Raw genomic sequence first — 25,316 nt, 5'->3', positions numbered from 1 at the left:
ATGCAGTAGTATTATATGACATTCGTGAGTCACAATTTATTTAGTCATTCCTAGATTGATGGACATTTACTTTGCTCCTAGTTCTTTGGTATTATAAAAGGTGTTGCTATAAAAAAAAAAAAAAATTCTGTCTTTAGTTTCCTTTGCCTAGGGGTCAAAGGATATGAACATTTAATCACTTTCTTAGTATAATTCCACATCACTTTCCAGACTGACTGTGTCAGTTTAGGTGTTGTCATTTAAATTGCAATTACAATTAAAGAAGATCTTCCCCACCCATTAATAGGTCTGCCCAGTAAGGGGAGTTTGACTAGGGAAGATTTGTAGGAAGACCCACACCTTTTGTTAATGAAGCACTGGTTGTCAAGGGTTGTGAAGCCCTCTGACTCTAAAAAAAAATGTATAAATACTCTGAGGGCAGCTAGGTGGTGCAGTGGATAGAGCACCAGTGCAGGAGTCAGGGGGACCTGAGTTCAAATCTCACCTCAGACACTTGACACTCACCAGCAGTGTGACCTTAGGCAAGTCACTTAACCCCAATTGCCTCATCCTGGGTTATCTCCAGTGGAGGAGATGTGAGGGTGGTGACCTTGCACAGCCGTCCCTCACTCAAAACAAAGTCAAGTGCAAGTTATGTCATCATTTCTCTGATGGCATGGTCTTCTTCAGCAATGAAGGACAACACACACAGATACTGTGGGGTGAGCTTTTACTTTGGGGCTTACTCTTTGGAAGTGTTTGTTTGGCCAGATGAGACTCTGGGCAGCAGTTAAGGTTCCCCCCCTCTCCTCCCACATTGAAAACCCAGATGTTGGTGCTTCTCTGTCTGGTAACTGTTTGTATGTAATAGTCAGACAGCTGGATCTGTCTGTTGATCTATGATGTACATATTGCTTATGTCAGACAGTTGGATGTCATGTCTTGTTGATTTAGACATCTCTGTATTTTCTCTGAAGTTCAGGGCACTGACTTTCCCCCCCAACTAAGTGAATGATAACTGTGCTTGATTTTAAAGTGATTGTTGACCCCTCAAAAGTTGCTTTTCCTTTTAGAAAAGCAGGTCAAAGAACCTGTGGTAGCAGGTCCTCCTCTGTATGTCCAGGTCTTTGTTTTTTACAGATGTGTATTTTAATTGTATTGAACAACAGATTTAAATGAATGAATTTAACTTAAAAGATTTCCTGATTTTAAATGGACTCAGTGATAAATGCATGAGGTAGGCATTTAGATATATGAGGAAAGAAGTGGAGGAATGGGACAAAAAAGAAAATGGAAAAAGTAGAAGATGCAAAAGGGGAGGGATCTGCTTATCTATTTCAGCAGTTTTTGATAAACAGTCTAAGGCGATATGCTCAAGGACAGTAAAAGAGAATATTCATATTTTCATGTAAGGAGAGAACAAACAATTCAATGATGCTATGAACTCTGCAGATTGGAGATCAAAGGTGAAAGGGGAAGCACAGGCTAAGAATATGCAATATTTTATATGCATATTGATGATTTATAATTGAGTCCACTAAATCCATTACTTCTGTATTGTTGCGGTGTAAAATTGTTTTCTGTGTATGACAAAGGCAAACTAATTGCTTGATTTAAAGATATCTAGGAAAAGTAATGTAAAATTTTTGAGCACAGACTGAATAAACTCTGTGCTAACTAGATCTCAAATTAAAAATCTAATGAAAGATGTAAGAAAAAGTTGAAAATCAGGTTGTCATATTTAAATAAAAATGATATCAACACTCTCCTTTTCAGTTCAAGAATCTAGAAAAGCATTAGTATAAATCATTTATAATTATATATCAGGAGCTGAATGGTAAATACATGCTAATTACAATTATTTACAATAATTAAAATTTGTTTTTTCTCATTTCAGAAGGCACTGGGTGGGGAAGAGAATGAGCATGCACAATATTTTATTGATTGAAAGTTAGCTCTATTAGTTGATTTCTACACTCATATGTCTCTAGTGAATATATATATTGGTAATACAACACATTATTTGTGAGTCACTAAGAATCAAATCTTTTAACTTAACTAATTTTTGGAATGTGACAAAATTTAGTAGGGAGTAAAACTAACTGAAGTCTTTTTAAAATTTAATAGTATCTCCAGGAATGATTTATACTATATTTCTCTCACCAATTGTCAATAAATCATTAAAATCCCATAGTTTAGGACCCTATAAATAGCAAGTCCTGATAATCCTTATAATTATGATAATCATTTATAATGAGATAATTAAGTCTGGGAAAATCAAATGTATCAAAGAAAATAACCACAAATAGTATGCAAGAAATGATTGATATAATTTAAAACAGTGAGAACTTTAACAAATATTTCAAATGGTGATCAAGGCAATATCTCCAGTTGGATCTGGGAAAAACCAGAATTCACATTTAGGTCACAAGAAAGAACCTTTTATTCTAATGTGAGATCACCAAGTATTTTACCTATTATTAAATTTAGGGCTTTGAAATGTCCTTATTTAAAATTTAGGGTATTGAAATTCATTGCATCGTAGCACTATATTATCAAAGAAGAGAATAAGTTCAGTTTAAAATTAGTCCCTCTGGTCAATCATCTATCTTTTGGCCATTCCTCCCTGTCCCTGTCCATGTTTTACCTGGATTTTTTTTCAGTTTTGCCTTTGTATCCCTAGCATCCAGCACAGTGCATGACACACAGTAGGTGCTGAATAAATGTTTGCTAATCAGTTGAGAAGAGATGATAATCTGACCCTCTCACACAAGATAACATTATATAGTTCCTCTAACTAGTAAATTTTAAAGCCATATTGTAGTATTAAAATAGCAACAATATCTAACTTTACGCAGTTCTTGAGAAAAAATGACTGAATAACAAACTAAGTGCGGGTTAACACTCTTCTAATACTATCATCAAAAACAAACAAACAGCAGTACTTCCTGGGTTCATTAGGACTGTAGCAATGCAATAATTATTGTCAGATATTACAGTATTCAGAATGCTCAGAGTGGTGTTAGTAGCAATACAAAATTAATAGTTTTTTCCATGACCTAAAACATTTTTCAGGGAATGATTTGAATAAAACTTTTTAATAAAAGAAACTTTGAACGACTGAAGAGATTACTGGATCTAGGCACTTTTGGTTTCTGCTTTTTCAAGACTCTTTTGATTCCATTAATTTCTTTTTCTAAATAATGGTTGCTTTGACTAAATTGCATTAAGTGATAATATCCTTACTTTTCTCTTCTAACTTTTTTGGGGGGAGGAAGGAGAGGAAGTGATGATATCTCATTTGAAAAGGTGGTGGGGTGGGAATTTTAGTCATCCCACATGTAAGTTCTCATCAGTAGCCTATAGTCTTATTTATCATTTACTTTAACTTTGCCCTAGTCCGTGAGCATCGAGTTGATTCTGAAATGAATGCCTCTATCCTATTATTCCTTGTATGTGTTAACAGAATATTTTCCACAAGTGTTTACCATGTTCTTGGCTTTGTAGATTTTCTTCTTGAGGGGCGCTTAAGACATAGAAACATGTGGCTTCTGAGTGGTCTACAAGTTTTAGTCTCTTTTACAACATGATCTCAAATCATATTTTTTTAGCACAGTTTTTGTCATCATTCATTGTATTCCTTTTTGCATGGTAGCAATAAACTTTTCAAGATATTTATCTACTAATGTGTTTTTGAGATTTTTATGAAATCCGTACTAAAATTACCTCAAACTACTCAGTTACAAACAACAAAAATAACAAACCCATACATCCATTTCTTTAACACATTTTTTCTCAATGATGCTATGCATCTGTAAATCATAAAACATTTTGAAGAACTCAAAGTATAAGTCACCTCAAAGATAATAGAAAAAATACATGATGGGGCTATTATGGCAGCATCTTACTATGATCAAAGCACAAGATATGGCACAAAAGACATAACTAATGACATAAGTGACAAAAAGAGGAGTGAAGCTGATCCCTTCTCATGGATAAAAGAAAGCAAACGGATGGTCCTGATGATACAATAGTTTTCCCACGACATTGTAGTACACAAGGAAAACTTCCAATATTGTGAAAGAAATCTCTAAAGATAAAAACCAAAAGCACACAGAATACAGGATTTGTGGTCTACATTGGTAGAGGGTTTTATCAGCCTTTCTGTAGTCATCAAAATAAAAGCTAGTGGATAGCAGTAATGCTTTCTGTATTCTTTTTTCATTTAAAAAATACTATGCAAATGCATGCTTTTTGTATTATACTTCATTTGTAGAATTAACCAAATAGTGACCTGTTAGAACCAAAACTGACCTTCCTCTAACTTTTTGTAATATTTGTTTCATTGAGTTATTGTCTATAATTCTTCAGGAACAAGACAAAAGAATGGTACCATGGAAAATGTACTGGAATCTGAAGTTTTAGGTCTTGAGTTCAAGTGTAGAGTCTGCCACTTCAACCTGGGGAAGATTAGCCAAAACATTTGGCTTTCTCATCTGTGAAATGAGTTGGGGCAAGGAGAGCTTGATCATTGCTAAAGTTTCTGCTAAGTAAATTTATGGTTTTAAGAGAAAAGAACAAGAATGTAAGAGGAGAGGGTAGGGGAAGAGTTTGAGGGAATAAGGAGATTAACATACTCAATTTCATTTTTCTATATTATGTTTAAAGATAGTCAAAGCTACATAGTTCTGTCCTATATTTCTTCCGAAAGTACTAAAAAGATACCACTTTGCATTAGTACTACTAGTTTTTGCTTGTTCTTATATTGGAATTTAGTCCATTTTCCCACCTGTTTTCTAACTTACCTTCATTATAAAATTCCTAACATACTTCAGTTTAGTTGCCTACATTTGCTTGTTCTACTACTCATGAGACAACAATAATTTCTATTCCCCCCAGAAAGTTTTTAATGCCTGAGTTATAGTTTTGGCTAGCACCCAAACTCTAAAGTTTTTGTTCTTTTAGTGTCTAACAGGATGAAGATTTGAAAATATTTCAAGCATGTACATAGTGTGGTTTTTCAAACCATGCCATTGTTTCCTCCAACTTTCAGTCCTTTCTGAATTTTTCTTTTCATTTCATCTGTCTAGTACATATATAATATTCATTTCATTTGTCTAATAAATATATATGAGACTGTCTTTTGTTCCAATCAGTTAGAGCTTGACTCCTTGCACATGTACATTTCTTTCTTTTTCACCCAATATTATTAATAACCCAAATGATATTTAATTTTATGATCATTACTAAAATCTGAAAAATATAAAAAAATGAATTGAAGCCAACTCATTTATGTAAATGGCCATTCACTGTGGAGTTTTCATACAATATTTTATTATTCAAGTACAAGATCTGCAAATATTCTCCCCACTATTCCTCACTCAGAAGGTGACAGGGAAAATGAAGAAGTAAAATATTCTTACAAAGGTTTAACATAGTATATTTTTGTCTTGTTTGATGTGAACTGTCAACGATAGTCGTGGATAATTCTTGTTCATCTCACATACCCCTTCTTGGCTTTTACAAGCCATATCCCATAAACTTTTAAAAGTAAAAGTGAATATATTCTTACATTGTACCCAAACACATGATCTCTCGGTGTGTATATGTGTGTGTGTGTGTGTGTGTGTGTATGTGTGGGTGCATCACATATATATATGTGTATACATATAAAATTCTTTGGAACACAGATACAATACTATAAAGAAATCATTCATAATGGGTGGACAAAAGCCAAATACTCTACTTATACGTCTCTTGCCCATATCTTATCTTTTCTATTACTTTCTAAGTTCCTTGAAGGCAAGTATGATTTTTTAAAAAATGTGCCTTTTCTTATCTTGCTCCCTCATCGTCTGCCAGAATTATTTATATATAGGAAGTGCTAAATGTACTTTGAGTTTGTTGTGCTATGTAATCTACATTCTACATTAAGAACTTCCAAAGATAGGCATCTTTATTTATTTCTTCTGAAGTAGGCTTACTTGCTTCCAAATCAATCTTCTTTCTTTTTCAAGGAGTTTGGTACCTGACTCTCAATCTTTTTTCTAATCCCAAATCTGCCCTTATCCTTATTAAATATTCACACTCATGCCCTGGGCTCCCAGTTTATCAACACTGAACATAAACTTCCATTCTAGCTCAGTCACCCATGAGGATATTCATACCTTTACCCTTACCATCAACCCACACTTTCCTATCTCTATGATCTTGAACTCTGAAAATCTTCTCTGGTTACTATATACTATTTTTATATTTTTCTCTCTGCTTCATTCCTCTTAAGTTCATTCATTGTCTTCACCATGACCTCTAGCCTCTCCACTCACCCCCACCTTCCCTTTGCCTATAGCCATAACCCTCTTTTCAGAATCTTGACCCTAATTTTTTTAACCAATTCAATTGTTTTACTAGTGTCAAAAGGAAACTAGTTTCCTTTGCCCATTGTTTTTTTTCCTAATCACACATGGCTAAATCTCTACCCTTCCCAACCCCTCTCAACCATCTCCTATGCTCTCCATCTCTTGAGGCTGAATGGTCCTAGAAGAATTTGAATAACCATGATAGTTCTGAACAATACAAATTTATGGTAACTAAACTCAACTCAAGAAGCAGTTGGGTGGTCCAGTAGATACAATGCTTGACTTAGCGTCAGGAAGCCCAGAATCTGAATCCTGTATAATTATGTCAATTAATTATTTTCAGCCTCAGTTTTCTCTTCTGTAAAAATAGGGATAATATTATCACCTATCTCACTAGGTTTTTGAGGATTAAGTGATATAACATGTTAGGTGTTGTGCAAGCCTTAAAGCATTATGTAAATGTTAGTTATTATTATTAATTATTATTATTATAATTCAACTGTGCCTTCACTGATGTATAACAATCCTTTTATTCTTCCTTATTACTCTATAACAGTACCTATAGTGGATGTTCTAAATCTTGTTCTTTCCACTCCAGCCTAAGCTACCATTCTCTCATCTCTTGCTGGAGAAGTTTTTAATTCTTTTTAACTGAGAAAACTTAGTTTATTTCAAATGAACCCTCTCTTTTCTGTTCTACACTTCAGAACCTCTCTACATTGTCATCAATTCTCTCATTTACTATAATTGCTAAGAAAAAGGTAAATCTTTTTTTCTTTTTCCAAATCTTTACTTGTGCTCTTAATCCTATTCCCTTCTTACTCTTCTAAGAACTTAAAAATTCAATTATTCTCTATCCCAATCTCCTTTCACACAGCTCAGTAAATATGCATAGACTCTTTTGTCTTTAAACAAACTTGGTTCATGTATCCTCTCAGGTTAATATTCTAGATCTCTTCCCTCTTTTATATGAAAACAGTCCTAGAAAAAGTAATCTACATTCATTACCTCCACATCCTCACATTCCATTTATTTTGTATTCTGGCTCCATATCTTACCACTTGAATTAACCGACTGCTGTTTCCAAGGTTGCCAATTTCTTGATGGCTTTTCCCCTGTTCTTGTCCTACTTGACTTCTTTTAATAATTTTTTTTAACACTGTAAAGCTTGTTTTCATGGATAATCTTTCATCTTGACTTATTTGCAACTGTTTTAAGGGTTCTCCTGTCTATTTTACTATACCCTTTTAGTCTCCTTTGCTGCTTTATTGTGAGCCTCCTGCATCTAAAGTGTTAGCATCACTCATATTCTGTCCTGGGTCCTGTCTTACCCACTCCTCTTTCTATCATCACTAATTAATAACTTCCACATTGATCTTTCTGTGCAGATTCTCTTCTTCATAATCTAGTCTCCAAATAGCCACAAAAATAATCTTCCTAAGGCATAGGTGTGACCATGTCACTCCATTGCTCAAAAGAAAGTAGAATCTAGTTCACACTTATCTTTCAAAGACATTTCATGTTATTTTCCTTCTATAATCCAGCCAAAATGGCCTACAGCTCTTCCCTGAACCCATCATTTCTTCATCTATCTCTTTGTTTTAGGGCAGGTTTTCCCCCCTTGCTTGAAATTCACCCCATTACTATGCCTACCTCTAATAATTCTTAGTTTCTTGTAAGGTTCAGATCTGGTGCTACCTCCTGTACAAAGTTTTTCTAATTTTCCCAGTTTTTAGGGACAGAGGGCTTTTGGAAGTTGTCGTTAAATTCATAGTGTGAGCATTTGCATCTCAGAAATCAGATCACTACAAATCAGGGTTGCTTTATTGATTGTTTAGACTTAAGAAAGTATTAATACTTCAGATTAAACAGTTTTGTTTTCATACTGGTTTTTTTCCTCTGAAAAAAACTAGTTAATACTAAATATTTACCAGCACACCCCCGTATTGCTCTATAAACTATGCTTGAGCTGAGCAACACTGAAATAGAAGGCAAAAACATCATCATACTGAAGATCTAATAATAGTAACAATAACTGGCATTCATGTAAGGCTTTAAGGTTTGCAAAGTGCTCTTACATCCATTACCTCATTGGTACCTCACAATATCCTGCTTTTATCCATTCTTGAGTTTGTCAACTATTTTGTTTGTCTTTACATACTCATTTCCTATCATAATACACAGAAGATAACAAATAAATGTTTGCTGAACTTGAAAACTAATGTTATGAATAAAAATTAAACCACATTAGTGTTGTGTAATGAAAGAGATCATCTTTTATAATTTGGGGATAAAATATGCATTAAGTTGAATTACTCCATTTTTTAGGTAATGGGAAAATTGGCTTTACCTGTTTGTATAGCCTTGTTTTTTTCTTGGTTGTGAGAGTGGGAAAATAGCCAAGAGATTAGGCAGGAATGTGAATGGAATACCCAAATGTCCCAGCAGTAATCAGGAGGCCTCCTGGTTTACCTAAGAGTAAGTCTGGGATTGTGGAACAGGCAAATGAGTTCAATACACAACACTCAGATGGACGTAATTCTGAATTGATAGGGAATGCTCTGGACAAGAAAGATACCATTTTCCTTTGGGAGCCATAATGAAGTAAACTACACATGGGGTATTGGCTTCCATCCCATAAGTAAATAATGTTGGCCATGGTTTCAGTCAAGAAAAATTTTAGAGAGCTAAGACAGACTAACAAATTGAGGACAATCCCATTAGAATATGTAAAAATTCTTTTCTCCATATTTCTAATTACTTTCTACCATATAACATTCTAATTTACTTAGTCCATACAATATTTCTAATTTATATTCTTTTCTCCTTTAAAAATACTTTGCTTAAAAATCAAAATGACCTAGGTCATCTTGGGAACAATATGTGAGATTCAAGCAACAAATCACTGTGGCAAAGGCGAAGGGAGAGGAGAGAGGCAACTAGGGTTCAAGCACAGCAGCTCTCCGAAGTCGGAGAGCCCTAGAAGGTCTTGTTGTCTGAGTTGGGTTTTCAGTTAATTTTAGAAAGTAGTGAAGTGAAGAACTAAGTCTTTTATATCATTTATAAGGAGAATCTGGTAGTCCAAAGAACTGACTACATGTCAGCAAATCTTCCTTCACAACCAAGAACTCATCCATTGAATGTGTCATCAGTTGAGTACTTCATGGGTCATATGCAACGGCGTTTCAATATTGAAGTACCCATAATAAATGTTAGAACATAGGTTTTTGTGAAAGGCAATATTAATGAAGCACCAATATATTATTGCTGTTATGGTGAAAGAGGGTCAGTGGGGTTTTGAGGTTTTTAAGATGAAATATTCTTCCCAATTCCCATAGCAGCCACAGAATAAATGCTCATTCGGTCAGAGTGGGAACTGAGTTGGGCATTTAGAAAGTGAAGATGTCTAATGGACAACTACAATAAGTCTACAATCCAGGAACTCAATGAATATCCTTTCTGGAGTTCAGCATAGCCATCTCAGTAGTTTTATGTATTATTCCTGTGTTTGGCAGCTACATGAAACAAATGGATGTCTTGGCTAGTGTCCATGTCTGTCTTAGATTTGTTAAATAGCTATGACCACTGATATCCAGAGAAGTGCTGCGCTTCATCTACGTAGAGAAAGGATGTATCCTCGGCTACCTCCTTTCCTCTCTCTCCTCCTTTTTCTTTCCCTCTCCTCAGGCAGTTGATTAAGGAATGAAGAGCAAAGTGGAAGTCAATTGCTTATCAATTTCAGAGTTGAACTAAGATATACCTCAGGGTTAGCCACAGAAATCAAACATATATGTTTTAATTAGCCCCTTTCATGGATCTGGGACCTCCTCTCTAACTCTACCTCCTAAATCATCTCTACCTTCTAATATCCAGTTGGTTGTCAGGTACCAAAATTAACATATGACTGAGAGAGGGTCAGGATGGGGCTACAGTCAAGATATGTATAGAAACATACAACTCTACCTGTTTCCAAAATGCAAGTCAATGACTATAGATTATTTCTTAGTGTTATGTACTGTACTTCTATTTTTTTCTTCTTCCATCCTTCAAAAAAATTGCATATAATAATTAAAGTGGTTTCATAGAATAAGGACAGACTATAATATTTATGATAGGCTTTTCATTAAATGTTATGAGAACACACTAGGCATTTAGCCACTTCTAAGTCACAACACCCAGGTGAAATTGGTAACATAACTCAGAGCTCCAACATCCACCAAAAGATTCATATTTTGTTCATTTATACTTGGAAAATAACATACATTTCATAGCTTGTGAAATTCATTGAGATGAAGTTTGCCTTATTTTTGGAAAATGGACAAAATAAATGCATAGGTTATTCCCAATTTTAATACAATGATTTTCTACAATGGCAAACCTCCCTTCTCTTTTTGTTAACTTCTTAAACTCTATTAAATGGATTAACTTTTCTCTAAGAAGTTTCTATTTAGAGAACTTTCCTTGAGGAGCACAAAGTATTTAAACAACCATCCACTAATCCTACATTTTAACAGAGTATTCCATAAGCATGAAAGGTAAGTGGTAGACACAGGCACTATGTTTCTATCTTTCCAGGATGATTACACGTTATACATGCTCATGCATTCTATATATCAGCTAAACTGGCTGACATCTTATTCCTCATATGTGATTTTTTATCATCTGCCTCTGTACCTTTGAACAGACTGATCCCTATCACTGGAATGCTCTCTTTCCACCTCCAACTCTTAGAATTATTTGCTTGTCAAGGGCTCAGGTACAACCAAAGCCTTTTTTTAATACCTCCACTTGTAAGTATTCTCCCCATCTATGAGATTATTTTGTATTTACTTTTCATAACTTTGTGTATGCTTTCTGTGCATACATAATTTTCCTCTCTAGAAGGTAAACTCTTTGAGGGTTTATTCATTTTTGTCACTTTATTCTTAGGGCCTGGCACATAATGGGTTCTCAATAAAACATATACTTATACAGTGATATCAGTACTACATTACCTCCACCACAGGTAACTGAACATTCAGAACGGATGATGGCCCATGTATAGTTGTGCTTTGACCCAGGCTTCCTCTCATTTTCCGATTTAGGGATAGAATATTCCCAACTAATTCCTGGGTTCCGACCTTGAAACAGAAGCTAAAACAACAGCAACAAAACATGGAAAGAAAGAAGTAAATTAATTCAGGTGAATTAAACATATGCCACAATTTAAAAACAAAGTAAAAAAAGACAAACCTCCATGATGACATTGCCTAAGATAAATGAAAATACATTTATCACACTCTGCCAATCAAACCATTATTAGCTACCTAACAAGAATTCTTTGCCCTTCTGTCTAGACCCACCAACTCTAGTAAAGGACACACTTCAGATATGCAATGATTTTTGTCATTCAGGGTTTGCCACCCTTTCACTCCCCTCCCCTTAAATTAATAAAATAAAAGTTCTTTGATACAGTTATTTATCCGTTTCTCTCAGTATTCCTTTTCCTGTCCCATTCTTTTACTGAAAATCTCTTGCCTACAGCGGTAGATAAATATGATGGAATTGTCCCTTTCTCCTGAGATGCCCAATGACTCTGAATATCTAAATATTCATAAACAAGAATGAGATTAAAAAAGAGACCTCTGGGAAAGGAAAGCAATTGTAGGAATGATGTGTCTCATTTAGTCAAGCTTACTGATTTATGTTTATTCATGCCAAAGGAGGAGACTGTTTTATAGCATATAAATTGAGTATTCACAGGTAGTCTCTACCCATATTTCTTAGCCTTTAAAAAATTCTATAGCCCTCTTAAAAGAAATACTCCATAGATTCTCATCCAGAAAAGTCTGGCCTTCTGGGAACTTCACTTTCCAATCCAGTATTCAGTTTCCTGCTTCTGGAACTCTTCCTAGGATGTTTCAGATATGTTCCTAGGATGTGACTTGAATGATGTTTTATATGATCACCTCCATCTTCCTTCCCAATATACCACATTCTTTTCTTTCTTGAAAGTGCTGTTCAAGATCTACTATATCCAAGAGACTTTCCTTTTCTAACCTAATCCATTCTCTATCCCACTAGGATAATTCCTGCCTTCTTAATCTCCTCAATTTACTTCTGAAATAGCTGTCATTTCATTTACATATTCATGTTGACTGTATCTTTATCTGCATCATCTCCCATATTAAACCGAAAAAACAGATACTTTGTTAGAAAAAAAAGAAAAGGATTTAGTAGTAGTGCTGTATGATAGGCAGGTTACACCTGCAGAGAAATCCATAAACTTCATAATTTATGGTTTTTATCTCCATTAACTTTAGTGTTTATGTGTAGAAGTTTAAAGCAGAGCATTTGGGTAAAGGAAAAAACAAAGGAAGAAGGAAACAAAAATAATGTAACCTTTGGAGCATACATAATCTCCCTGGCCAGGATGATGCCTTCCAAATATAGATTATCAGACTGACACAGAGGCAAGATAGAGTAGTGAATGGGGACTTCTTTGGCCATCTGTTTCAAGTCTCACTCTGTCAAGGCAGAGCACCTAATAAATTCTTGAATTACCTTGTTGATAATTTCATCTCTCAGAAGGCAGAGAAAGTAAAAAAGAGAAACTGCTACTCTGAATTTACTAACAAGGGAAAGCTGGCTGGTGATTCGAAAATGGCAGCCACCTTGGGGGGAAATGACCATGTATCATGGAATTTGTTCATGCAAAGGAAGGAAGCACTTGAGTATGATTTCAAGCAGATTTCAAGAAGTCCAGATGTGGGCTAGATTGATGCCAAAGACAAATACTTCAGAAAGGATTGTAAGTCAAGAGGAATGGGAAGTTTTGAATATTTCAATTCAGTGTAAACAACCACAAATTATCCTAATAAGAGAAAAAATATATATGTATATATATATATGAAATATAAACTCTGAGTTTAAGAGAATGAAAATAAAAATGGAGGAGGAAGGTGATATAACCAAGGATAAATATAAAACAATGGTATAAACCTATGAAAATAAAGTAAAGGTTAACAGAAAATGAAATGTGGCCAAAGTACCAAATACAACTGATATACAAACTTTTAAAGGCATTTTTGGAACAATAAATTGAATAAGGAAAGGAGAAAAGTCCATTTCTTAGGCAAGAGTCCTGAAATGATCAAACCTCATGGTTGGAAAGGTCATCGAGTCCAGCCTGTACCTGAAATAAGCATCCCTATACACTATACCTGACAAGTGGGTCATTTACTTTTGCTTTCTACTACAAAAGATCCATTATTTCCCAGTGTTTTCTGTGGCCCTTTCAATGGGTTTCCAAGGCTGCTCATTCTACTTTTGTCTAGCTCTGATTATTTGAAATTTTTCACTATATCAGTCTTAAATTTGCTTTTTTATTTTATCAGTGGTTCTGAATTTTATTCATAGAGATCAAGAAGAATATTTCCAGTCCCTCTTTCACAAATGTAAGAAGAAAGTTATCAAATCTGCCTTGTCTTCTCAAAGTTAAATATTCCTAGTTTCTTTAAACAATATTTACACAGCACAATTTTTAAGCACTTTACTATTCTAGGTACAAGAAATGAATATGATGTATCATATGAGGTGTGATAAGAGCAGTGTATAGGGGAACTGTCACCTCCTTCACCCTGGGTACTAGCCTTTTTGAAACACAGCCTCAGATTTCAATTGTTTTTTGGCTGCTGTACCACACTATTGTCTAATATCAAGCTTGCCACTTCCTAAAACTGCCAGATAATTTTCAGATAAACTATATTCTTGTAATACTCTACCCTAATCATATCTGTTTAAGATTTCATATTTACTCTTTATTACATTTAATCTTATAACCCTGAGCCTAATTTTTTTAGCTTGTCAAGAACTTCTTTGGATCTTGGACCAGTTGTTAAATGTTAACTTTCCTTCCCAATTTCTTTCATCTGCAAATTTGATAACTATGTCTCCTATACCTTTGGCTAGTTATGTATATATGTAAGTATATACATATATATGTAGGCATATGATTTGGTGATGATCCATCACAATTTCTTTACGTTTTCAGCTACAAATATGCTAAAGTCACTATAAACTAGCTTGTTTGGGAGAGCCAAAGGTTAATATTTTCACTCTGAACATTTGCTTCTCAGAAATCACTAAAAATTGGGGCTTGAATTATTATTTTCTGTATTGTCTAGACTTATGAAAGTACTAATAATGCAGATTAAACTTAAGATTGTGTATGTTTACATTTTTTTTTTCTGGAGAGCTTGGTTGTTAAACATCTATCTACCTGCATACTCCTAGTAAGAATGTCAATGTAAACGTGGTTAGGTTACTTCAATAGTGTGTCAACTCACTGGTTATTGGACAAAGTTCACAATGAAAATTACTAATAGCTAAATCATTGCCTAACAATTGTGTGATTCTTAGCAATTGTTACTACCTTTTCTACCACTCCACCACCAATCTGAAAGCAGATTTTATAGGAGGAAGAGTTATTTTCTACATTTTTTTCAGAGACTATAAATATATTTGATAAGAAAGATGATCTGGGTTGTATAGGGGAAATTGATATCATTATATTTACTCTTGCAAAACAAGATGGTGTACCTGGGCCACTTGGCATTACCTTCTTTTCTACCATGATTTTCTTTAGATCCTTGGGCATTAGCCATATGACCTACTGTTGTACTCTTAACCACTGCATTTTGTCATTTGTCTTTATGCTGTATCTTAAGGACTAATGGATCTTTTAATCTGTGCTATAGTTGAAAATGTTTCTATATGTTGTCTCCCCCAACTAGAAAGTGAGCTCCTTGAAAGTAGTGACTTCCCTGCCTTTCTATTTGCAACCTAGCCCTTAACATAATATTTGGAACATAGGAATGTTTAATAGGGAGAGCTAGGTGGTACAGTGGATAGAGAGCAGGGCCTGGAGTCAGGAGGACTCATCTTTCTGAGCTCAAATTTGGCCTTGGACACTTACTAGCTATGTGACCCTGTTTGCCTCAATTTCCTCATATGTAAAATGAGCTAGAGAAGGAAATGGTAAACCACTACAATATCTTTGCCAAGCAAACCCCAAATGGGGTCACAAAGAATTGGACATGATTGAAAATGACTGAACAAGTACTTAATAGCTGGTTTTATATTCCATTCTATTGGATTGCCATGTCCAAAATAATATTTAATCACCATGTGGTTCAAACTTTTGGGGAGAGCTATTTTATTCCTAGCTTAGACTGTTCTTCAGACACACACATACACACACACACACACATGCACGCACACACACATATTCACAATCTTTCCAAATTGGTAGAATATTTTAGAGCTTCTTCTTCTGTGTTATGGTAAGGCATCAGAAAAGAGCCTATATGTAGGTCAAACCACATAATATCATACAATAGTTTATTTTAGATATTCTTGATGTGTAACAGAATGATCACAACATACTAAAGCAAAAAATATGAAATTTTGTGGACCTATTTATTTTCACAATTTCTACTTTTTAAAAATGAGATTAATTTTTGGGCAGATTTCAGGTATTTTTTGAATACTCAGACTGTCCATAGCTGCATCATTATTCATTCTTCTTCATCATCATTGGATTATATTACAGAATCCCTCATTGCCAGGAACCATATATTCTGTTTTCTTGATTTTGTCTGATAGCACTGGGCTGAAGCCATTTAAAATCTGTTTCAAAATTTTATTTAAATTCCCACTGAAAATATCATGTTGTGTGGAAAGTGATGTGGTTCTTGTACCTAAGTTTTTATATAATAGAAGGGAATTTTTACAAGGGTTTTTTTTTCTTTCTGAAAAGAGTCATAACTAGGAAGCAGGAATAAAATCTGTTTAAAAGAAAATAAAAACAAATAAAATATTACAATTGGTCAGAAGTAAAAAAAAATCCTAATCAGAAAAAAAAAGGAGAAATCACAGAGACGACATGTTGCGGCGAGGGGCATTCTGTAGAGCTATAATATCTTTATTTTACATGAAAAGAAGGAAATGAAGAAGTAGGAAAATAGAGAGCAGCTACTGCCCTCTCTCCTCCAAATCCTGCCACTCCAGAGGGAGACAAAATTGGAAAGAAAATCAGATTTGCCACAAACATGATTATACTTGACAAAAACCTTCCAATGCAGAGTTACACATTGGTTTCATTGGATTTAGACTTTGTCTGTTTGTTGTTGTCAGTTCCATTTATACTGATTTCTGTATGATCATGAAATCCTTGGACCACACACAGGGTTGTGCTATATCAAATTTTGTCTGAAGTTCAAAAGAGGAACAGTGTACTAATGGTGTGTGTGTGTGTGTGTGTGTGTGTGTGTGTGTGTGTGTGTATTTTCATCCTTTGTTGCCAAAGAAGATCATGCCATCAGAGAAATAATGACATGACTTGCACGACTTTGTTTTGAGTGAGGGAGGGCTATGCAGGTCACCAGCTCCTCCAGAGCCATCTGAATCCAGTGACCAGATATTCATCAGGATGACTGGAGATGACCCAGGATGAGGCAGTTGGGGTGAAGTGACTTGCCCAAGGTCACACAGCTAGTGAGTGTCAAGTGTCTGAGAGAACATTTCAGAACAACAGAGATAGAGATAGGTGTAGTACAAGAAAAGGCATAACTCCTGTGTCTCAATATTAACAGAACCAATAACCAATATGCAAACCTTCAAACTGTCTTTAGTAACCTCCAGTTCCACACACCCAAATCATGAGACAAAACATTACCTCTACTATTAAAGTTTCATTGGTTGGTCCAGTAGAGGTTAAAGACTCTGGTTGATTGTATGCCCGTCTGTAGTCAAAGGCAGTACCAGAAAACTTGTATCGGCCAGGCCAGTCCACTGTCCAGTAACCATTCAGGTAGTATCTTTTGAGGGTATTGCGCACAGCAATATAGGAGGTGGATACATTCATTTCATGTATATGAATACTCCGAGCCCCAGCAGGAATGGTGACTATCTGATAGTACTCTAGATGAAAGGACATAGGAAGATGTAGTCTTTTGTATAAAATTTCCAGGACAAAGACTGAGGCATTTCTGTTCTCTGTAACTCAGACCTGGGCATAGAGGCCCTTTCCACATTAGAATCAGTAGGAATATCTGTTTTGGCAATCATTTACTTTTGAACTATGAATCACTTTTAAAAACTGGAGCAGAGCTGTTGTAATTTTGACTATTTCTTACAAACCACATTTACTCAAATAGCCTAGCAACCATTCTTTTTTTTAATCAAAACAAAAACTTGAGAGCCATTATCTAAAGCAGGAAATGAAAAAAAAAATAAGATTCCATCGAAACCTGGGACCTCCTGCTGCTTTCACTACTCATTTCAGGTCCATCTCCCAAAGAAGTTCTAACTTAAAACTCCCAGAAAACCTGGGGAGCAGCTATAAAATACTCACGGTTCGTGTAGTGATGTTTAGCATAATGACCCTTGTAAAGTCTGCAACTCGAATTATTTCCTTTGCACACCCCACAAGAATCTTCAGTGGCAGTAGAACCAAGGACATGGTCACAGCCGACTGTCTGGAGAACATGAGATCACATATCATTTGTAAAATGCAGAAGAAGAACAGATGTTTACATTATGCTTCAATGTTACAAAGTACCTTACACATTATTTCATGTGATCCTTATTTAAAAAACAAAACAAAACCTTAGGTATAAGATATATTATTATATATGTTTTATCAACAATTTCTAGTAGTTTATCAACAAGGAAACTGAGGCTTTGAAGAGTCAGATGGCTTGCCTATGGTCTCACAGCTAGTAACTGTCAAAAGTCAGGTTGTCTTGAATCGCAGCTCAGCATTCTAGTCATGCTATATTATGCTGCCTCACAGAGCATAAGCAAAATATTTAATTCCATCCAATTCAAGTTAATGACCATTTATTAAGCACAAAAACTGTGCTAAGTACAGGAACAAAACAAAGCAAAAGGAAAATTGGTTCCTGCCCTCAAAGAGCTTATAAAAATTGTAAGAACATATTCCTTCCCAACATTTTTTCATAAAATATTAATAAAATTACATTGCCAAATCCAAATGATCAAAAAATGTATGTATTAAGTAACTGTGCACAGCAGGCAAAAGTCTTAATACCCACATAAATGAATATTTAAAACCCCCAATTTTAAGACCTATTTTACCCCCATAAAATTTGCCATATATCAACATTAACTCAAGCCTTAAGTGAATTCTTACTACTATGCATTGTTGTAGGGACACAGAAGAAGGTGAGGTCCAGAGAATATAAATTAGAATATTTGGTTAGAATTTCTTTCACATATGATAAGGGTACTGTTTTATATAGCTACAGAGCATATAAAGAAAAATATTTGATTCTACATGAAGATGATTCTCATCAAGGCAGTGAAATAATTGCCATATTATTTTCTGAAAAATTCTCTTTTTCACAAATCTTTGCTATGCCTCTTTGCAGTTTACTATATAATCAAACGCAAGAAAAATATCATGAAACAATTCAAGAGAAGATCTAAAAGGAGTGATGTATTTGACTAATCATTTTGAAATGAGAAGACAGAAAACATCTATAAATTATGGAATTTTAGAACTGGAAGACACCTAATAGATTATTTAGTCTCAGTTCTCTCAGTTTTCTAACAACAAAACGAAGGCTCTGAGTTTTCTGTGTGATTGCCCAAAGGCACAATAATATTTGATGACAGACTTGGAAGTGTAACCCAGTACTTCTGACCTCCCTCCCCTAAGTTTAAAACTAGTACTTAAAAGTCGGCAATCAGTGTTCTAGTATCTGAAATGGCATCTTAATTGAGTAGCCAAATTTAGTCTACAATAGAATACCTTTTCATCATTATTACCTCACATATCCCATCTATACACACATTACGGGTGTCCTCTGAGCATGGTGTCCCATCTTTGACTTCATTTGACAAAGAAAAGAAGAAATCAAATCCTTCTGCGATACAATAGAGTTTGCATAAGTCCTGATCTTAAAAAAAGAAGAGGAGAACACAAACAAGAAAGATACTTTACCTACAATACTTTCTCTGAGATTTTGGGGTGGGGATAATTTCTTAAATTGAGATAATGTCCGTATATTTCTAGGAAATAACCCAAGTATAGTAATTTATTATAAAAGAGTGTCTTCAGTTTGCCAAACTTCACGATACTTTCTTTTTCCTTAAAAGTTCATTAGACTAATATACTGTGATACTCTTTTCACACACTAGTATTCTTCTCCCCCCATAAGAATGCTTGGTAAGGAATATTGAGATACTTAAAAATGCATAATGAAATACCACTAGAATAAGCACTGAGCTGCTTCATAATCTGTGCATAAAATTAGATGGAGGGTGCTTTTATACTGATAAAAAGAAAATATGCAGATGAAATCTCCACAGTACAGTGCTTAATACAGACTTGGATTTGGGAGAAAAGAAAAATACTGGCATGTGGAGAACATGAGTACTATCATATTTTTTAAAGACTTGCAAGGAAAGTCTTCAACCTTCTTGGGGAAATGCATTCCAATATTTTAACAACTTGCATAGTCAAAATAAGTTCCAATATAAATCTATTTCTTCTTGTCCTGTCCTCAGTAAAGATAGAGAACATTTGGCCATCACTCTTAATGCTGAAGAATTTCCATAGGGTTCAGTATTAAGATCCATGTCTTTTCCTTGTACGTATAAGAGCTGGGATATCCTAGGAATTGTGAGAGTATTAAATATAGACTCTGTTACTATGGGAAAATAATTTTTGTAAAGGAGTTGATATCATAGAATTATAGCACTTTTTGAGCTGGATAGGGCCTCAGAGTTCAACTGGCTTAATCCTTTCACTTTTCAGATGAAGAATTTCAGTCACTCCTAGAAAGGTTAAGTGACCTGCCCAAGATCACACAAGCAGTTAATTGCCAAGTTCAGGCTAAAAGCCAAGTCTCCTACCTCATCCTGCTCCAGGCCAGAATTTTTTCTATCACTTCTCCAGTTTTTTACACAATCACCACATAATTTTGGTTTAGTTGAAGACAAAAAAAAGAATGACTTAGAACTGCTTTGTTTCAATTTTCCCTTGAACACTTGCTCTACTCGGAAACTAAAACAGTATGGAAAATTACATAAACTGTTCTGATAAACATAACTAGCTTTCCAGGTTCAATAGAATTCCATTTGACTGAACAAACATTTATTAAATACCTGCTAGGTATAGCTTGATATATGTGTCCCTGTCACAAGGATGTCTTTTCCTATACATCAGATTTTAATTCATGCAAGGAATACAGACACTTTAGAATTTCTTCCTCATTGAAATTCCTGCATGTCTGCTACTAATTTAGTTTTTTTATGCCTTAAAAATGCCAGGGGACAATCTGTCCTATCTTTTCCTAAAGGCTGATTCCTATACATGCTAAAAATAGGTAGTTCTAACCACATACTGAGAAGTTTCAACCCCTAATATGATAGGATTTTAAAAACAAGATTAAGAAAACACCTACATATAATTATTAACATTTCATTCCACTAATCTGCCTAGGATGCTGTTGACCAGAAGGATGAGAATAACAATGTTTTTGTTCTTTCAGACAAAAGCTTACACTTGTGACCCATCATGAATATGGACAGCTCCAGGAATTGTTTTCCCAGTAGTTATGAAGAATTTTTCCTTATCTACATCCACTCTTCCACCCAGGACTTCTTAGGAACATTGTGAGTGGCTCTGAAACAGACCAAAGTTAAGTAATCCACTCTGAGGCTGGACCACGACATTGTTGTCGTTGATATCAGGTGGAAAACAAAGGGTCTTTCTGAGTCACACTCAATAATGAAGTCTCATCTTCAAACAGAAAAGGATGCCGGTATAGAATATAATTACTATCGATATTTGCTTTGAAATTTACCTTCTACCTGAGTGTAAGGCTTCCACTTGTAGTACCATCCTCGAAATTGCTTGCTGTTGTACTCAGCACATTGGATGGTCCTAAAGTCAATGCTATTCTGGGGACAGCTTTGACTGTTACAAAGTTTCAGTGTCCGCGTGGAACCCTCACAAAATTTTCCTCCATGTGATGGCCTGAAATACACATTTAGCAGTCCTTTTAAAAATGTGTTGATAGGTTGAATATAGATTTGTACATTTTCCCACAGATACAGATACACTTTAGTAACTAAATTCTTCAAGAAAAGGGCTAACGTGTGTATCAGAGATGCGGAAATGACTAAAGTTTTCACATTCTGAAAGTGAAATAAAAGTATTTTACAAACAATGGCTATCTAAGTGACATCAAGCAACTTTTTTCTTGAGAGGTATTTTTTTGTGTGAGGGTTGTGTGTGTGTGTGTGTGTGTGCTCATGTGTGTATGGGGGGGGCAGTACATAGGCAGGACCTGTAATTTTCTACTTGAAGAAATTTCAAGGTTGAAACTTCCTCTCCACGTGCACATTTGTCTACTTATCTGCTGACTGGCCAATTATATGGTTAACTGGGGCACTAACAGATGAAATGACTTGCCCATAGTTATAAATCTAGTTCATGTTGGAAGCAGGGTTTGAGCCCAGGTCTTCCTGGTTCCAAGGTTAGCCCTCTTATCTACTGTGCCATGTCCTTGCTTATACAAAAGGGACTGTCAATAATTGATCTGAGGCCTGTAATTTGAAATCATATAAAAGTACTATCTCTCTTTCTTTGCTTGTAGAATTTAGAATTATTCTGGACATGAACCTAGAGCAAAGTATAAATATAAGTAGTACCTGCAGTTGGTAATGATCACAGTGAGTATTAGTGTAAACAATAATTTTCCTGAGGCCTATCTGTTATGTTTAATTCTGAAGACAGAAATACGAAATAATGAATCTATTCCATAGAACACAGGCTGGACCAATAAATATTCTCCCTTCCTCCTCATTTCCCACACCCTCACACAAAACTGATTTTTCATACATCCACACACTTTGATATCTTCCTTCTACCCTTTGAATTATTTTACCTTATGAGATTAAATAATAAGAAATGCTTTAAAGGTAAATAAGACTATCAGAATGTCCAACTTTTGAGTGAAGATCACAGAAAAGAGTGAATTTGATTGTTACTTATCCATTTTATTTCTGTATTCCTCTGTATCTCCCTAGACAAGTATATAACACAATCTATTTCCAATGAGACCTTATAGTAGGCCGTTTAACATTCCAATTAAATGGATTCACATGTGGTACTTATGAAATAATCATAATTTTAGTTTCTGTTTTATCTTGCTATGATCAGTCGCTATAAGCTCTTAAAGGTTTGGGTAGAAATGATCACTCACTCTCCTCACAATTGTTTTTTTGTACATAATAAGCAGATTACAAATACTGAAAGAGAATCACATTAAGATATTTGACTTAAGGAAGGAAGGGAGTATTTTGTGAAATCTGTTTGATTAACATAAAAGTGTAAAAGATTTTAAAAGGAGAAGTTGGCAAATCAGCACAAAAAAGGCACATCACATCACTCATTTTTGCATTTTCTCTTTGAAAAAATTCCTAAACTAAATTAAAAAAATAACATTGGAATTAATTATCCATTGATAATCAGCACTTTGGGGAAAATTAGTCAACCAATTTATGGTTTATTGTAGTATTCTAGTTTACCTATTACTGTGATTCTAGACAAATACGAATGCAATTTTTATCTGAATGTTATTGACTTACAAAATATTTATATCATTCTCACAGAACTGAGCACTGACCAGTGCTGGAACTTTTTTTGTCCAACCAACAGGTAAAAGAACCCCAACAACTTTGAGTTACTGATGAAATTAGTTACATGGGTCATTTCTGAGCTCTTTCATATAAACCCAAGTTGGTAAATCCAGATATTGGTGCAGTTTTATTTCTTTATATTTTATTAGGTTCTTCCAGGTACTCATTGCCTTAATTCTTCAGTTTGTAATGTAAAAAGGAACAGACAGGACTCCTCTTTCCTTTCTGGAATCTCTGAAATTCTATTTAGGAGTTATCTACTTTAAACCTTAATTTTTAATAATTTAATTTCATAGGTTAATTTCATAGAAATTCTTAATTTCATAGATACTTATTCTGCTTAGATGAGCTACTTTAAAAAAAATTAATATATAGTCAGTATTTAAGAAGCATAGTTTTAATCAACTATGATCCACTGTAAAAAACTGTATTCCAATGAAAGAAACACATATTAGGAGAAGACAGTTACTTTATTTGCCCTGGCAAGAATTCCTCCATGTCTGTGAGGTAAGCAGAGATTATTAAAAATATTTAAAAATCAGAAAAAGAAAATACTTCAAATTTTGAAGGAAGAATAAAAATGATTATTTACCTTGGATTAGTACAGTGACGATCTCTGTGAGATATTCCTCCTCCACATGTCCTTGAACAAGGAGACCAACTAGACCAATCTGACCAGTGTCCATGCGTTGGCTTGGGACCTTCATCACCATATTTCACACATTGACCACCACGGCACCACTGCAAAATTAAAGACTTCAGCATGATATTTTACCCTTGTATTATTCACTAGCAACATCTATTTAAGTGGCTTTAATCATTAATCTAGTCACTGTAGAAGTCAGTATAACATCTAATATAGAGACCTCTCCCCGCAAGTAGCTTATAGCACAGAACTCTTAAATGCTGTTAGATAGCACGGTGTATAGACCACATGCCTGGAGTCAGGAAGACCTGAGTTCAAATATGACTGGCTGTATGATCCTAGGCATAATAACCTCTGTTTGCCTCAGTTTCCTCATTTGGAAAATGGGGATAATAATAGTACCTGCCTCCCAGGGTTGGTTGTGAATTATATAATAATGTTGAGGTGCTTAGTGTAGTGTCTGATATAGTAAGTACCATAAAAATGTTAGCAATAATCATTATTACTTTTTAAAAAAGTTATCAGCTTTCTACAAATTCTGGTTCAATAGGTGCAAAATATACATTAGAAAATATTAGCATAATACACATTAGCTAGTTTAGCACTTATATAGCTTGGGTTGAAAACATTTGTTCCTGTGTAGGGGTTAAACAGAAATGCACAACCAACCCACAGCACCTGCCTTCTCAACTTTCAGTACAATGAACTGTAACCTCTATTGTAAATTTAAGTCAGGGAATTACAAGGCCTTTTTTATATCTTGTTTTAGGTAAAAGCCGAATCTCAAGTGGAAACCTCTAACTATATGGTTCAGCACCTTGTAATTAGAGGCCGCTGCCTTTATGCTTTCATTTGAAAACACCTGGTCTCTGCGTCTCCAAGTTATTAGCTCTTGGCATGTCCAAGGTCATACAGCTTTTCCAGAAGATAAAACAGTTCAGATAGAATTTCATTTGTCCCCAAACACCGCTTGAGATATTATCAGTGCTATTTTCTCAAGAGAACTGAATGTCAATCTCAAGTCCCAGTAAGATATATGTAATTTTTATTTCTGTTATTTGTAGGTGATATTTGGGATTTAAAATTTATTTCATTGGTGCCTCTAATGCTTTTGACTGTACTTGGGAATATTAAAGAAGCTTATCAGTTTGTTTAAGCCCTGTTAAGGCTTCAAAAGGGGAAGGGGGTATTCCACAGGGTGCCTGGACATAACATTAGTTAGGCATGGAGCTTGCCACCTAAGGTAGGAGCTTCCCCTGATTCATGTTTAATAAGAAAGGAACTTACTTCTTTCTAAGGAAAATAACCACAACATATGCAGAAAACAAATAACTTTGATTTGAAAGCATGTCATTATTATGAGCAAAGTCTTCTGCATTCACCCCTTTCCAAAAGCCAGAAATAAACCCCAATTAAAGTGACCAAAAAAAATCACATAAAACTTGGCAGAGATTGTGAAACACAGAACTTTGATTTGGGACAGCCTTCTCTGTGATGTCTGCCTTCTTAAAAATTAAATTTTCCTTGGATTCCAAGATATTCCATTCTCCTCTTCCTTCATCTGACTCCTTGTCCATTTCCTCTCCCCTCTCCTTTCTGCCCTTTCCCCTTGCCTT

At 34.9% G+C, this 25,316-nt stretch overlaps 1 protein-coding gene across 3 annotated transcripts in view; it reads right to left on the bottom strand.

Moving 5' to 3' along the window:
* Nucleotides 1-25,316, bottom strand: part of ADAMTS16 (ADAM metallopeptidase with thrombospondin type 1 motif 16) — a 252,081-nt gene that overhangs the window by 92,504 nt on the left and 134,261 nt on the right. For all 3 annotated transcript variants that reach the window (XM_072605378.1, XM_072605380.1, XM_072605379.1), the window contains 6 exons: nucleotides 23,647-23,795; nucleotides 21,215-21,387; nucleotides 19,173-19,303; nucleotides 17,734-17,857; nucleotides 17,056-17,300; nucleotides 11,333-11,471 (listed from right to left, as the gene is read on the bottom strand). In XM_072605378.1, the coding sequence (XP_072461479.1) occupies nucleotides 11,333-11,471; nucleotides 17,056-17,300; nucleotides 17,734-17,857; nucleotides 19,173-19,303; nucleotides 21,215-21,387; nucleotides 23,647-23,795 (961 nt within the window). The remainder of the gene's footprint in view (nucleotides 1-11,332; nucleotides 11,472-17,055; nucleotides 17,301-17,733; nucleotides 17,858-19,172; nucleotides 19,304-21,214; nucleotides 21,388-23,646; nucleotides 23,796-25,316) is intronic.

Source organism: Notamacropus eugenii, chromosome 4, assembly GCF_028372415.1.
Source record: "Notamacropus eugenii isolate mMacEug1 chromosome 4, mMacEug1.pri_v2, whole genome shotgun sequence".
Lineage (NCBI taxonomy): Eukaryota > Metazoa > Chordata > Mammalia > Diprotodontia > Macropodidae > Notamacropus > Notamacropus eugenii.
Note: the sequence above shows the minus strand (reverse complement) of the source record. Positions and strands in the feature narration are given on the sequence as shown.